General features: G+C 39.2%; 1 protein-coding gene across 2 annotated transcripts in view; it reads left to right on the top strand.

Moving 5' to 3' along the window:
• The window catches only part of CAB39 (calcium binding protein 39), a 35,736-nt gene extending 22,100 nt beyond the window's left edge, over positions 1–13,636 (top strand). For both annotated transcript variants that reach the window (XM_052685865.1, XM_052685866.1), the window contains exons 3-9: positions 202–366; positions 5,145–5,263; positions 8,108–8,276; positions 8,971–9,030; positions 9,574–9,639; positions 10,608–10,751; positions 11,133–13,636. In XM_052685865.1, the coding sequence (XP_052541825.1) occupies positions 202–366; positions 5,145–5,263; positions 8,108–8,276; positions 8,971–9,030; positions 9,574–9,639; positions 10,608–10,751; positions 11,133–11,321 (912 nt within the window). In that variant the 3' untranslated portion in view covers positions 11,322–13,636. The remainder of the gene's footprint in view (positions 1–201; positions 367–5,144; positions 5,264–8,107; positions 8,277–8,970; positions 9,031–9,573; positions 9,640–10,607; positions 10,752–11,132) is intronic.
• Positions 13,637–16,475: the final 2,839 nt, after the last annotated feature.

The raw sequence follows: 16,475 nt of genomic DNA, 5'->3' as shown, positions 1-16,475 counted from the left end.
TCTGCCTTGTTTGTTTTTTTTTTAATAGCACATAACAACCTTTCTTGCAGAAAGATTATCTATTGTTGTCATTTCATGATTTTTTTAATTTTTCCCTGTCATGGAAGTGTGCAGTTGATAAGAATAACAGTATGCAGCTACAAAGACAAATGGTGTTCTTTGTGTTCTAACTTCTTTCTTTTTCCCCCCCATTTTCTTCAGGCCACTGAGGAGGTCTCAAAAAACCTTGTTGCCATGAAAGAAATCTTATATGGCACAAATGAAAAAGAACCACAGACAGAAGCCGTGGCACAGCTTGCTCAAGAGCTGTACAACAGTGGTCTCCTTAGTACCCTTGTAGCTGACTTGCAGCTAATTGATTTTGAGGTAAGAAAATTGATATTTCATATACTGTCTGTTTTAAAATGAATGCATCTGAATTCCTGTCACTTCAATTGGTTTTAAATATCTTTCAAACTACAGCTTTTGTTTCTGGCCAGTACAAAGCCAAGAGAAAGGAAACTAAATATTCCAAACTATCTAGGAAATTAAGCAAATACTGAATACAAAATCAGTGAATTTAGGCACATAATCTGCCCAAAATGGAAGTAGATAAACCACTGATCCAGATGCTATGATTCTGTTAAAATTAGGGCATAATCCTTAATTATTCTACTAATACCATACTGAACACAAGGTACAGTACTACATGCTGTGTCTATGTTCTCATCTTGTTAAATTAAATTACTTTGACAAGAAAACGGCCATAATGTTTTTGAAGAATTTTAAGTATTTGAGGTAAAGCTGTTCGTTTTACCAAGTCTTCAGTTTTTCCTCTCTTTAGAAGTGATGCAAGCTCTTTCTTTCTTCTTACTATTTTTTGTTTATGTATTAAAAAAACACAGTATTTTATTGATTACTTCAAAATAGCAACACTTACAGTCAAATATGTCTCTGTACAAACCTCTGTCTGACACTTGTCATCACATCACAGAATCGTAGGGGTTGGAAGGGACCTCCAGAGATCGAGTCCAACCCCCTACCAAAGCAGGTTTCCTACAGCAGGTCACACAGGTTGGTGTCCAGGCAGGTCTTGAACATCTCCAGAGAAGGAGACTCCATGACCTCCCTGGGCAGCCTGTTCCAGTGCTCCGTCACCTCACTGTAAAGAAGTTCTTGCGCACATTGGTGCAGAACTTCCTATGCTGCAGTTTCTGGCTGTTCTCCCTTGTCCTGTCTGCTGAAAAGAGCCTGGCCTCGCCACTCTGCCCCTCACACCTTTATAGACCTGGATCAGGTCCCCTCTCAGTCTTCTTTTCTCAAGGCTGAACAGACCCAGTTCACTCAGCCTTTCCTCATAGCAGAGATGCTCCAGGCCCTTCACCATCTTTGTGGCCCTCCGCTGGACTCTTTCCAAGAGATCCCTGTCTTTTTTGTACTGGGAGCCCAGAACTGGACACAGTGCTCCAGATGAGGTCTTACCAGGGCAGAGTAGAGGGGCAGGATCACCTCCCTCGACCTGCTGGCCACGCTCTTTTTAATGCTCCCCAGGATGCCATTGGCCCTCTTGGCCACAAGGGCACACTGCTGGCTGATGGCCGACCTGTCGTCCACCAGGACACCCAGGTCCCTCTCCGCAGAGCTCCCCTCCAGCAGCTCATCCCCCAACCTGTACTGGTGCATGCAATTATTCCTCCCCAGCTGCAAGACTCTACACTTGCTTTTGTTAAACCTCATCTGGTTTCTTCCTGCCCAGCTCTCCAGCCTGTCCAGATCTTGCTGAATGGCAGCACAGCCTTTAGGTGTGTCAGCCAATCCTTCCAGCTTTATATCATCAGCAAACTTGCTGAGGGTGGCCACCATCCCCTCATCAAGGTCATTAATGAAGATGTTGAACAAGACCAGACCCAGCAGTGACTCCTGAGGAACACCGCTGGTTACAGGTCTCCAAAAAAAATCACATAGGATAATTCAGTTCCCAACTCTGTAGAGAGAAATCACCCTGTTTAGTTATAAGGAATTGCAGTACAGTTGGATTTTTCTGTTTTCTCTGAGGTCCCACAAGAACTGTGTGGCTGTCCAGGAAAGAAGCCAAAGCTCATGTATCACACTTCACAGCCTTGACCATAGAGGCCATACCACTTAAGACTGCTTAAAGACACTATTGTTCATGACCAAGTTGTTCGTGATGCAGACAGAACAGTTTCAAGTCCTATTGCAGTTTGGCATTCCCCAAATAATAGCTTTCTTCCCTGTTCTTTTCCTCTCACCCCTCCACCCCACCCATAACTGCCTCTGATTTGTGTTTAATTGTAATATGGTTGGTTTTTTTTTCCTCTACCCACGCAAATGTTTACAGCAAACATAAAATGTTCAGGCTGTTAAGTAAGCAAGGAGACCTGGGAAAGTTGAGATACAGTGTTGAAATATGACAGCCTTTAATTGCCAAAGAAAGGAAATCATGAAACGTCATCTGGATTCTGCTGAACTCTAGATTCTTATCAGCTTCATGTTTACTCAGCTCAGTTTTTAGAGAAGGAAACATTCATTATCTGCTGGTGATGAAGAATGATAACAATTTGTACAAGCTTGCTCTCATTAAAGAGGGCTATTCATTTTGTTCTAAGGGGACTTTAGAAGATTGCAAGTAGTTTCCTGCTTTAGACTTTCTGCTACTTTGTTACACAAGGATATTATCTTTTCCCCTTGAGAAACAGGTCATTCACATTGCTTTCTAGGCTGGGCCTTGTCTGCTTTTCAAGGATGGGATCTGGCACACTGTCCAGCTATTGTTTATGTTAGAGTTAATGTCAACACACCTGTGCCCCAGACCTGCACTGGCTTCTCATCTATGACAAAGTCATCACATGTTGGCATTCATAGCACAGAACTCTATGATATGGAATTTTCTGTATTTGAAATAATTTTTCTATTAAAGAGAGAGAGAAAAACTTTATTTCCTGCTGGTTCTCAAACTTGAAGGTTTAGTACTTCCTTTGCCTCTCTAAAGCTTGAAATTATTCAAAGATGAAGGAAATACTGTCTCTTTTTAGTCAAAACTCTGTTCTTCTTGAAGATGTCTTTGGTGGTTGCTGAGCTAATAGAGAAGGAACCATTTACTCAGACTCTTGAACTACCTCAAGTGTACTTCAATGTGAACAGAATGGGTAAAAAAACACAAAAACACTGGCAAAAACTTAATGTCTTTTAATCTTGTAATTAGAAACTGTGACTGTTGGAATCTTGCTGGGTATAAAGGCCTGTTTAAAATGATATTTGTACCTGGAAGTTTTCTTTCCAAGTAGAGCAGTGAACAAAACCATCTACTTAGCAAAGTTACGGAGTTTCCAGATATCTCCATATCTCCCCACTGATCTGTGCTGGTGTGCCCATAGGAGAGGTGGCATCCCTTGCAGAATCGTATTCTTTGTTCTTGCTTTTTTTGAAATGGAGAGGGGGGGGAACAAAAAGCAAACAAAAACGCCTTTTGCATGAGGGAGCCTGAATCCTTTTGCTGGGAAGACAATGGCAGCACAGTTGTACTCTCACCTCTTGCAGTCGTGACTACTGGCACAAGGGTTGGTGTCTGTTTGCCCTTGTTAGCCATGAGGTCACTTAGCAGTGGTGCTGCTTAACAATGAGTAGGCTTGGGGTCACTGTGTACCACTGTCACTTCACTTAGGTGAACAATAAGGAAATGCTGTTTTTGCTGCTGAATCCAAAGGAAACTGTGAGATGCAGAGCAAAATTGGCAATGTTAGTGAATGAGAGTTGATGACTATATTATGTGGAGGTTGAGTAAAGCAGTTTCTGGAACACTGCTCTACTCAGTTCAGAACAAAGAGTGCTGGTGTTGCTTTGGGCTGGCTTGCAATTGTAATTGAGAAAACAAGCATTTACAAACAAACTCTTATATCCTGAAAACAACAGTCCCTCAAATGCTCCGTGGTAATTCACAAACATGCCATTTGTAAAACTGGAGCCCTCCTACGTTTGTTACAAACATTTGGGGTTTTTTTCCTTTTTTTTCTTACAGTCTTCTTTATGTTGATACAAAACTGAACTAGTTTTGAATAATTGCTGTTGTTTCTTAAATGGTTGCTAATTACATATACCCTAAATTTTACTTGATAACTAACTAATGTGACATGTGGAATTTATAACACTAGGTAGATAGAGATTGTCCAGAAAAATGGTTTGTGTGTGTTCTTTGTGTGTCTGACACAGGAATCCTTCCTGTGGAGTTGCTTATCAGTGTTATTTGCAAGTCTAGGTGTAGCACAAGTTTGCCTGACATTTTTTTGGATTGCAGCTAACAGGACGTAGCCTCGAAGTTGTCTTTATGGCAGTTTCAGATTGCAAGTTAATTGCACAAATCTAGGTTTTAAATGATGCATGTGAATGATGGAGAAAGTGCTTATGTTTATGATCAGCTTCTTGTCCATACCAGTTTGGCATCTTTAGCTGTGTTCTGACATGTCTGAGAAGAAGTAAATAAGAAGCATGTATATATTCAAGATAACATTTTCAGCTACTTTATGCTCTCTGGTGCTAACATTGTGTGTATAATTTGTGCTGATTCATACTACATTCATGCTGCTGGGTCTGTTGAAAAATGTGAGACCGGTATTTTAGGTCAGTGGGTCAATTCTCTTTGTAGTTCTTATTTGTTTGTTTTACCTCCAAAAGTGCCAGTTTTAAATAGAATGTTAACAGTGCAGGCAGAAGTGCCTTACCAATAATGGATGGTGGCACTGTGCCTTCCCAGAGAAGGGAGGGGGTAATGAATTATTGAGGACGTACACTTGGAGGCAGGAGCACAGCTTAAAATGTTGTTAGCAAGAAATGACCAACAAACAAGAATAAAACAAGTTCTGGAGACCAAAGCTACACAAAATGTCAGATGAAACCTAAACTGGCTTTATTTCATCACGTGATTAACCTGCAATCTGGCTGAACACCTGGCTGGTAGAGTTTAGAGCACTTTGACGTATTTCAAATGAGTATAAAGAAAAGAAGTAGTATTTAATCCCCCTAAGTTTGAACTGCAGGGGCTGACTGAAGTGCAGAACTCACTGTGATGTGAATGCATAAGATGACAATGAGTAATTCCTATTTGAACGGTGGACTTGAAGACTGTGTTGAACTGCTTGTGTTTTTGACAGGGCAAAAAGGATGTCGCCCAAATCTTCAACAACATCCTCAGAAGGCAAATTGGTACAAGAACTCCCACAGTTGAATACATCTGCACTCAACAGAATATATTGTTCATGCTATTAAAAGGGTATGTATGCTGTGAGGCATAAATATACTTTTTAATGAAGTGAGAGGTTTTTGTAATCGTGGAGAAGCACTGAGTTCTGAAATGTTTTTTCCTTCCTTTGCAGCATGCTTGATTTTGTTGTCTAAGGGCTACTTCCCCTAGGGAAAGGAAAGTTTGAGTAATGAACACCAGATATATACTTCTGCATGATATATGACTGAAAATTGGGAACTGCTAGTAGCCTGTATTATTCTTACTGTGGTATTGTAAGCATTCTCCTTTTGGTGTATTATATGATCCCACTGAACTTATTTCCACTGAAGTTATTTCCTTCTGAACTTACTCATTTATCAAGTATCAAGTGGTGGATTTGGTTGGGTTTTTTTGTTTGTTTTTTTCTTTTAGCCAGTGTCCTTTCCAGTTTGCTGTCCTATTCCCTGCTCCTAGCTTGTCTTATACATGTTATTTGTAGTGATTCATATTCCTGTAGTCACAGGACCAAACAAAGGATGGCTCAGGGTACGCAGTGCGTGCCAGGCTACTCTTTCTTCCTCTCTTCTCATATTTTTTCTGGTGCTGGGTGTTGGAGAGCAGCGCCATGCTGAAGACATGGTTGCACACCTAGAATTGTGGATCTCAAATGGGAAAGCAAAAATGTACTTTCAGAGGTTTCTTGTTAAAGTAAGATTCTCTTAAAAACTGGCAACGTGCTCTCCATATAAAAATAATTGCTCACATTTCTATTAGCATTAATGAGCAAAGTTTGAAAATTGGTATCCCAACGTGTTATTTTAGGACAGAATGTTCATCAATAGTTAAAGAACAGAACGAAACAGAAAAAGCTGTTCTTGAAATGTTCTTTCAAGTATCCATTTTATCTTCTGTGTTAAAGCTGCTGGGTAGGGTTACTTCAGTAAGTTTCCATGGACTGCAGTTGGGAAGTACTTATTCCATTTACTGGAGTAACAGGGTGATAAAGGAAAGGGACATGCTTTTCATTGAGACATTGGCCTGCCTTACAGTGGTAGCCCTGAGATGTGAAGCCAATCAAATACATGTTTAACATTTAACAGGAAGTGCTGTTTTGTTTTTCCCTTTCCTTCCTCCTAGTTCATGGTAGCAGCTGGAGATGCTGAGTTCAGTGTGAAACCTGCCTCCTACACAGTGCACGAGGTTTTATTTCAATGCTGTGTTAGAAGTGCACTGCCAGAGGTGCTTTGATTTTTTTTTTCTTTTTTTTTCTTATGCTTCAGCCATGATTCTGGGAAGAAGCAAGATTTTGATGGCAGAGGGACAAAATGACTGTTAATTGTGGCATAATATGAAAGAGAATATTGATTCAGTGCTTCTTCAAAGCAATTTAAAATGAAGCTGAATTTGAGATGCAGAGAGATGGAACTACTTTCTCAGCATGCTCTCATTGAAATGTGACTGAATGAGGGCTGCAACACGGTTGTCCTAATTTTTATACTGTGTTGTCACTCTTCAGAGGGATTGTTGAAACAAATTCATAAGTCAGGATATTTGAAATAGGCATTTAATTAGCTTTAATGACTGCAGTGTTACATCTGGTATCTATCCGAGTCAAATTTATGCAAATTTAAGCTCTGTGGTGACTTACAAAAAGTCCAGTAGATTCCAAGTCTTCATGACAAGCTAAATAGGAAAGTATAGCAACATTTAATGTGAAAATTGATTCATAAGCAAGTGGCTTTGTATGGTGATTTAATTAGTGCTTAGGACACACAATGATGTGTTGCTCCAGAAGTATGCTGGCAAATTTAAATCAGCTTCTGATGAATTGGGACCAAGGCCTTTTTGAGTGGGAGCTGAGAAGTTGTATAAGAGACTTCAGCTGTTCCAGATGTATGTAAGGATAGCCACAACTTCTCAGTGGATCAGGATAGCTGATGTTGCAACTTGCTGAGGTTAGAATCAGGAAGGCAGGCCCACTTTCATCCAGTTTCTCGCTACTAGTGTGCTTGGGAACACCAGGAGCTAGTAGCAAGCACTGAGGTCTATCTCTATCAAATGGATCTTAGACTGCTGGGAGACTTGGGCAGCTGCTGTTGGTGTATGCTTAGATGAGCTGAGAGAACACTGCAGTTTGTATATGAACAAAAAAAGCCTGCCAAGAAAGCGTAGCGACAATTTCTAAATGAAGCCATACCCACAGCTTCGTTGTTTTCATCAAAACAGTGATGGGTGTGGTGGTGATGGGTTGATGGTTCAACTTGATGATCTTAGTGGGCTTTTCCAACCATAATGACTCTATAATTCTCTGGGCATGTTCCAGAAGATTCTTGTCAGAAGCTGCAGATGCACTGCTTGGGGTGGTAAAGACTCAAGCGCAGAGGACAGTGTTCAGTAATATCCTCAAATCAGGGGACACTGCCAGCAGCTCAAGCTTGGAAGCCTGTGTGCATAGATTGATGCTGAGAAATGGTTTCATGAGAGAGTGGCCATGAACTTACGTCCACTATTACTGACCATTTAGCATCAAAGCTGATACTAAGGATAATCTTACATTGGTGGGTGTAACCATACAGCTTTCCCAGATGTCTGCAAGTGCACCAACATGAAAAAAAAACACCTGATTTAAGAAGTAAGAAGAAAATATTTTTCTGTCTTCTCATTTTATAATGAGTAATTTGTGTTGGTAATAACTTGGCAATAAAGCAGCAATGATTTCAATAATACTTCAGATAAGTATTTCAAAGAGAAATTTAATACAGAAACAAGTATCTCTAATTCTCTGAATTTCTGTTTATGTGATGGCACAGCAAATCGTAACTGGCAATGTAGCATTTTGAAGGTGCCTATAAAGAACCTGTGGGTTTTCTGTTGTCTTTTTTTTTTAAACAGGTACGAGTCTCCAGAAATTGCTCTAAATTGTGGGATAATGCTTAGAGAATGCATCAGACACGAACCGCTCGCAAAAATAATCTTGTGGTCAGAACAGTTCTATGATTTCTTCAGATACGTGGAAATGTCGACATTTGACATTGCTTCAGATGCATTTGCCACGTTCAAGGTAACCTCCGTACTGTATTGGAATGATTTCTGTAGCCTTCTGTTTCTGCCATGTAGACTCAGATGCTGTGTGTTACATTCTTGAGCAAAACAGACGTACAGAGAGAGAGGAGAAAACAAACAGTGGTGTGGTGCAAATGCTGAATGGTGTTCTTTATTTCTCAGAATGTGAGACATTCCTTCAAATATGCATACTTTATTCCCAATAACTTTTTAAACCTATATGTAAACTGCCATCCATTAACACAGTACGTGTGTACTTTCATGCCAGAGGACTTTAAATCTGTTTCCAGCTGTGCAAGCTGCATTGAGTGCATTTAATGCTGATTCTTAGGGAGGAGCTCTTTTTTGTCCTAAAACAAAACAAAACCAAAAACAGCCCCATAAAAACACCCCAAAGAAAAAACAGTTACAGGACTATAAGCATAATATTTATCAGTATCAAATAGTGGCTTCTTAACCTCTTAATTGTGTGTAGCTCTGTGAAGAGTGAGTGTAGCTTTGACTCATGAATGTCATTCTTCAGTGCTAATTCTACAGGCCTGTGTGAGTTAACATAAAATGAAGCAGACTTTTCCTAACTGATGCCAAGGCCCTTAGGAGTGCACAAGTCTTGCATACGCACAGTTTATTCAGAAAGTATATATAACACATAAATATTGTAGTGAAAATACTGGTTTTGTGCTCTTTTACAGGATTTACTTACAAGACACAAGTTGCTAAGTGCAGAATTTTTGGAACAGCATTATGATAGGGTAAGCAAATACATTTTATTATTGAGAATTCTGTAGAGCTGTGTATCTTCAAATAAGAAGAATCTGTGTTTTCTTTCCTTGTTTAGATGCCTTTTTGAAATTTGCATACAATATTAAACCAAGTGAAATCGGTCATTTCTGCCAGAGGGAGAAAATTAGCGTTAATACTTTGCTATTGAACGTGAGAACTGTGACGAGAGGCTGAGGCCAAGACCTGTTTCAGTGAGAACGCGTTTGTTCCACTAGAGGGAACCCTTTCCCAGGCCATTTCCTTGCGTGCACACGTGTGACAGCCAAACATTGTGAGATCGGCCTCCTGCAGTTAATGAGCATTGTTCAGTACCAGGAACTGCTACAGCTTAACGAATAGTGACATAACTGCCTCTAACGCATTGCAGTCTAAACACTGAAGCCTCCTAAATTGTTTTTAAAGCATACACAGTCTGCAAATTTCCATCTCCTCTTGTTCTTTATAGTAATTTGGAATAAGAGCACTTGTAGCACTTGAGAAGGTCTTAACCATTCTGTCTGTCCTGTGTTTAGTTCTTCAGTGAATATGAGAAGTTACTTCATTCAGAAAACTATGTGACAAAGAGACAGTCACTTAAGGTAAGGCAGTTTTAGGTCATTCTTCAATGCAAATTTAGAGAGTGCCTTTGATTTCAAGTGAGTTGGCTAAATGAGACAACAAGTAACTGCTTTGGGTAATATTTATTTTTTTTAACTTGGGTCTTGAGATCAGTAAATTTCCCATAGTCCAGTCCTGCTGTAATTTAGTGTCATTTCTCTCTCCATGCAGAAGTGACTGTATGGAAGAGTTTATTTCTATTGTTTTTTTTTTTTCAGATTTTGTTTTTCCCCCTTCAACAAATTTTCCTAAGTAATGTATTTATTTAGTAAATTAATACTAAATAATTTATTTACATTTGTATGTAAATAAAATACATATGATTTATTTATTAAATAATTGAACAAAGGGACTCACATGACCTAACTAGCAGAATGCTAATTTTATGTTCACGTTGGTCAGAAATATTGACTATAAATGTAGCATGTGTGCCAGTTTGTAGCAGGGGTGGCACTTTTGGGGTGTATTGTATTGCTCCTGCAGCACTGCTCCTCACAGTGAGGGGGGCTGTGTACTTCTCTGAGCTTTATGGTGTTTTGTCTTAGTCTTAGGAGGTAAGGGAAATATGGGTACAGAATCTTCTGAGGTTTCCACCTTTGTTTTTCATCCTTCCTGGACGAAAAAGGGAGCAAAAGAAGTACAAATATTTCTCATTTGAATTACCAACTCCTTTTTCTTACCAAACTCTTTAACTTGATGTGTAACATTTTTTTAAATGGAAAAAATAATGAAGTTGTGGGGAAAAAAGAAAAAATATATATATTTAATTTCAGTTCCAATTATAACATCAGGAGAATAAAAGGAGATGTAGCAGTTGAACATTGAGAATAAAGGTGTTTGAATTCCAGTTTTTCTGCTTTTACAGAGCGGTGTTGGTTATTCAGAGTGTTAGGAAGGATTTATGAACAGGTTTTCTCATCTCTTCTTTCACCTTGTTTTTCACTTCTAGCTTCTTGGAGAATTATTATTGGACAGACACAACTTCACAATTATGACAAAATACATCAGTAAACCTGAAAATCTGAAACTAATGATGAACCTTCTACGAGACAAGAGTCGTAACATTCAGTTTGAGGCCTTTCACGTGTTTAAGGTAAATCAGAGTAACAGCTTGGGGTGAAAGTTTTCTGTGAACTCAAACACACCCATCTGATGTATATAATATGGAATGATGCATTTGCTACAGATTTTAACTGTGGAATGCCTGAACTGGATTCTGCAGAGGGTATTGTGTCTAATAGCTCCCACAGCCTGAATTTACTCCAGCAGTAGCGTTGGATTTCTGTTCTAATTTAGAAAATTATCAGTTTTAGAATAAAACTTTCATTTACTTCCTTTTATTTTCTGTGTACATTTTGGATTATTGAATAATTAAAACATCATTTTACGTTATTGTCATCGCTGTTTTGTTGGCTAGGTTTGTTTTTTATCTGAGCCTCCTGTTTCCCACTGAACGCCTTTTATTGTCTTGCAGGTGTTTGTAGCCAACCCTAACAAGACGCAGCCTATATTAGACATCCTTCTAAAGAACCAGACCAAACTCATTGAGTTCCTCAGCAAGTTTCAGAATGACAGGACCGAGGATGAACAATTTAATGATGAGAAGACCTATTTAGTTAAACAGATCAGGGATTTGAAGAGACCAGCACAGCAAGAAGCTTAATCTCCAGTAAACCCCTATAATATTAAACCCAAATTCAGCAGTCGCTGTTAGATATTCAGCATCAGGCACTCTTATCGATTCATGAGGAACATTACTGCTAATCTGCTGTTCAGTGAACGGTTTTTGTTTTTCTTTTCTCTTCTTTAGTCCAAGTTGAAAAACATAGCTGCTGCTTTCTTGCACAATGTGGACTTTCTTGATATTTGTGTCATTTCAGAATTCAAAGACACTGCTTGTTTGATGAGCCCTGAAAAGAAAGATTCTAGGTTCATGAACGCAAACATATAGATAATAGTTTGGTTTAGGAAAGAAGGTATTAATGTAGTTAAGTAAAAGGTTGCATGCTTGCAAATCTGAATAAATCTGTATGTTTGCACTTACCTTGTTTGAGATACGAGCACAACGTGACCTGTGCATACCTGGCACCATAGTATAAGATATATGCCTTGATTTAAAAAAAAAAAATAAAAAATTGTGCAGTGCTTTATTTGTAATCAAAGGGGAAACGTATCTAAGATGTGAGCTTATTGGGATAAACAGTTGTCTTGCAAATAAACTGATATTGAAACTTAGCAACTTTTAAAAGAGTGAAATCTCAAGGTTCATTAGGAAAATGTATATATGCCTTTCACTGCTTTCTAGGTTTTTTGGACATGATTTGATTTTTTTTTTCTGAGAATTGACTTGTAAACTTGGAAATATGTTCTAAGGGGTTTTGTTAATTTTGCTTTAAAGGTATTTCAGACAGTAGACCTAGCAGTGACATTTTGCGTTTCATTTCAACGATGCTTGCTGGTTTCTTTTGTATATAACTCCTAGGCTGCTCATTTCTTTAAAATATGATTTAATTTGTACAGCAGAGGAATGTTATTGTATTAGTCTGTAACTATTACCTAATATTGAGTTTTGCAAAATGAATGCTCATATGTAATTGAATCCTTCAGATCACTTGGAAATGCTGATTTAACGATCGTAAGTACTGCAGCATTAAGAGAAAAAAAAAACCACCAACAAATTCTTTGTACTCACTTATCTAACAGGGTGCCATCAGTTAGGGTAGGCTGATGTAGAGAACTGGAACCCTTTCTGCTAGAATCTTACTGGTAATATTGGCCTTATTCAATTAAACTAGCGTTGTGCTCACCAGATCTGCAGATGGCAGACGTGATGCTAAATTAATATGGATTCTTCTTACTTCTGGGGAGCCTGCAGTGCATCGTTCCTTTCTTACAGTAGTTAACTCAGTACGTAGTTGTGCAAGTGAATGAGTTAATGCCCTCTGAATGCAAGAAACATGATTACATAGATGTCCTAGAATAACTAAATGATTTTCCTTTGTTGATTTTGTTCTTTAATGCTGCAAACTATCAGTATTTATAAAAACAAAAAACCAACTGATTTTGCACCATTTTTTTTGTTACTGTGACCACACAAAAGGAATCTACTAAATATAGCTAAACAATGTTATTAAAGTTGTATTTATCCATCATATAGTAATGCTAAGATCACAACCAACCAAGCGTATGGATTGGAGTCTGAAAGTTCAAATTCTGCATGGCTGAATCTGATTGAGAATGCTATAGAAAATGTTTGTTGCTTCCTGTCCTCTTCCTAATTAAAATATTTCGTAGTCAGCAAGATGAAACTCCTAAGTGATGTTTAAGCCTACTTGAAAGCCTTCACGAGGGAAGTTGGGCAGCTCCAGAAAATTCAGTGTTTTCACCTAGCTTAAAATTGCTCTTAATGTTTTAATTGGCCTTTTTCAGGTCCTTAATGTCCTTTGCAAACGGACTCATTTTGCCTACTGGAAGGAAAAGAGCTGACTCTTCCTGGCCATCGCTTATGCAGGCAGGCAGAATTGGCCACAAGATGGTATTGTAGTTCAGTACTAACAGATTATTATTTTCTTGGTTTATCGTAGCTGAGTGGAAGAAAACATTGTTTGCCAAGTTACCATAAGGCTTCCTCTTTAGAAAAATGTGGAAGTGCTGAAGAGTTATGTATGTAAAGATGTGAAAACATTTGGGCTGGGATATAGGTTACTCTGTCTTAGGTCTTGGAAGTAATGGCTAAGGTAACTTCTTTAACATGTGGTAACATTTGAATGTTGGCTTTCGGAAAGAAGTTGTATTAAATTAAAGCTCATTTGATGTGCTCTTTGTATTAAAAACAAACCCCAACTATTGTTCTGGAAGTGGTTTCTTATCTGCTGGAAGGCTTAAGGATATTACTAAAACTTATTTAAATGTGAGTGGTTTTTTGATTTGTGCTTTTTTTTTTTTTTTTTTTTTTTTTTTTCTTTTTAAATAAGAGATGTACACAATTGTAATTCTACTTCCGTGGTAGCATTTCATTTCTCCTGAAGAAAATGCGTTTCTTATCCAAAAAAAATCTGGCTGGCCCCATAATTTAAATTGAAATAAAATTTTGAAGAAAAAGGTGTGTTTTGCTGTGTTTCTGAAAGTGGTGGTGTTTCTCGTGGCTGTGAGTCTTTGTGGCTTTGTCACCTTAGAGATGTTTAATGCTCTCCCTTTTACCTGTGAAGTCATTCTAAATCATGAAAAACTCCCAGTTGTAAAAATATTTGTGAGGATCTGAGACCAAATGCCGTATTGGAGATAGGAGTTTTCATTAACTGTGAGAAGTCTTTCTTGCTTGTGTGTAGTGGTATTTGCTGATTCTGTTCCCTTTTGGCATCATCCAGGGCAGAGAAGTGATGCTGTGTCCTGTGTCATCTCCAGAGACAGGGCCTGACAGGATCACTGGAGGTGAATACTGGTCATTGTAGCCCTTCCTCCCAAATTTCAGGAGCAAAAGCCTGTGGGACTGTCACTCTTTCCTTAGGAAATGCTCTGGGGTCTTTCCTGTGGAAGCTGTCTGCCTCTGTTGATGACATGCTACAGAAGTTCATTTCCTGCTGGGAAATGAATACTGGGTAAATGAACATACCCATATTGCAGGCAGAAATACTGGGTCAGTTACAGCCTGCAGCATGGCTTCACCTGTTGGAGCCTTTGGTTAAAACTGCAGTATATTCTCCCTCAGAGGCTGCTGCTAGGTTATGAGGGGAAGGGCTGCCTTATGCTGTTTGGCTGACACTGCTAACAGAGAAAGGCACGGGAAAGCAAAGAGATGCATTGACTTTGCACAATGTCTTTTCCCTGCAGAGCTGAGCAGAGGGACCTGCCACGAGAGCTGACGTCTCTGAGAACTGGAGCCAAAGCTGCCCTGGAGCACGTGGGGATGGGTCATGGACAAAGCTTTCTGCAGTAAGTTTGCTTCTCTTTGAGACCTGACAAGTTGTTCCTAGCAGGCAACTTCATCCACTTTTCCTTTTGTTGCTATTCTTTTTCCTTATTCCAGACCTTTGCAGGCTGCTCGGTTGAATAATTTCCCTGTCCCCAGTGCTTTCCCATAATGTCTGGTTACAGGAGCTGGTGCCATCTCGTTGGGTGCACGGCTTCATTTTCTGTTGGTCTTTTTGCTGTTAGTCGTGATACCTCAGCTCTTCTTTTTCCAAAGGTTTTGTCCGTTGCAAGGCTGTTTTAAGCATTCATAGAATCATAATCACAGAATGCTTTGGGTTGGAAGGGACCTTTAAGATCATGTAGTTACAACCCCTTGCTGTGGGCAGGGACACCTCCCACTCAACCAGTTTGCACTGTTTCTCTTGGTTTTTCAGCATATATTGTGTTCTTTGAAGGAAATTGTTTGTTTCTTGGAAAAAAAGATCTGTTCTTCTTCCCATTTGTAGGCATCTGCTGATTTGTCTATTGAAAAAACAACACAACAAAACAACACAAAGCCCTGAGTTATACAGCCCACGTATAACAAGATTTTTGGCAAGTGTGATCGCATTCACAAGAGAATATTGTCTAAAAAATGCAAGCTCTCTTTCAGAAGGCTCATACTACAGATTCTGATTTAAACAGCAAAAGTAAGGACTTTTTTCTTGCTTGGAAGTGTACTGATCAGAACTGCTCTTCTGACACTTCTTGTAAATGGCGTGCTTGCCCTGAAGGTTTCCTCATCATCTATTGCAGGAGAATTTTCCAGTTAGGCAGTGGCAAGGCTGTGTGACCCCAGCACTCAGCATTTCATCGGAGATGGGAACGTGTCACACATCAGATGTGACACTGGGCTGCCTTACGGTGTCCTAATGATATTAAAACAAAGGGACTGAGCTAGAGAGCGTGTACAGAAGGAAGGAAGAAAAAGGTTGCGCTGTCATGTGAAGGCAGATTTCAGATTTTTGGGAGCAGCAACTAAAAAAAAAAAAAAAAAAAAAAAGCATGGAATTAAGGGAAAACCTGCCCCTAAGAGAAATGAGAATAAGTGGCAGGGTTGGGGCCATCCAAAGAGGTTGAGAAATACTGGAAATGGCTAAAGGTTCAGCTGATGTAAAGCTCAGTTTGCAGCAGCTGAATTTCTTGCTCTTTTTACATCTCTGGAATTACAGACTGCTGGGTTACATCAACTAATATGCAGGTATTACATGAAAACAGCAGTTAAGGTTTAACAGTAATATGTTATTACAGAAAACATATACACACATTTTGCTCAAAAGCTGTAACTTGAGTAGGAAAAAATCTCACAAAGAAAGAAGAATTCATTGGCTGAACTGAGTGCTTGTAATGTTTCTCCAGACTACAGAGCAGCAAGGAAATCCAGTGGGCTTAATTGTGCATTGCTGTGTTTGCTTAGTGTTGGAGGGGCCCTTAAGGCATGCAGCAATACTGAATTGGGTTCAGTCTGGTTGTAAATCATATCAGAGCACTGTTCCAGAAGGGAAAAAAAGCGTGTTTCAGCCATGGTGATGGTGACAGCGGGCCACCTCTGCTGATGCACATCTTTGTGAGTATGGCATGCAGGTTCTTGCTTCTTGCTGGCAAAAGTGGTGATGACTGTTGAAAATGGTGATGAATGTTGAAAATGTTCTTTATTAAATGGTGGTGTTGTGCTCTTTGTATTGATTGTACTTTCCATGGAAGTAAATATGAGGCATTACTTTTGGAGCAACCTACACACTAAAACTTCACCGCTACTCTTCAGTCTGAAAATGTTTCCCCCTTTGTATCTTCAGAACATTGGAATGAACAGAAAGTTAGTGTGGGCTAATTTCAATTTCTGAGTAGGTTCTGGGTGAGTTCCCTT

Source organism: Tympanuchus pallidicinctus, unplaced genomic scaffold (assembly GCF_026119805.1).
Source record: "Tympanuchus pallidicinctus isolate F22 unplaced genomic scaffold, pur_lepc_1.0 scaffold22, whole genome shotgun sequence".
Lineage (NCBI taxonomy): Eukaryota > Metazoa > Chordata > Aves > Galliformes > Phasianidae > Tympanuchus > Tympanuchus pallidicinctus.
Note: the sequence above shows the minus strand (reverse complement) of the source record. Positions and strands in the feature narration are given on the sequence as shown.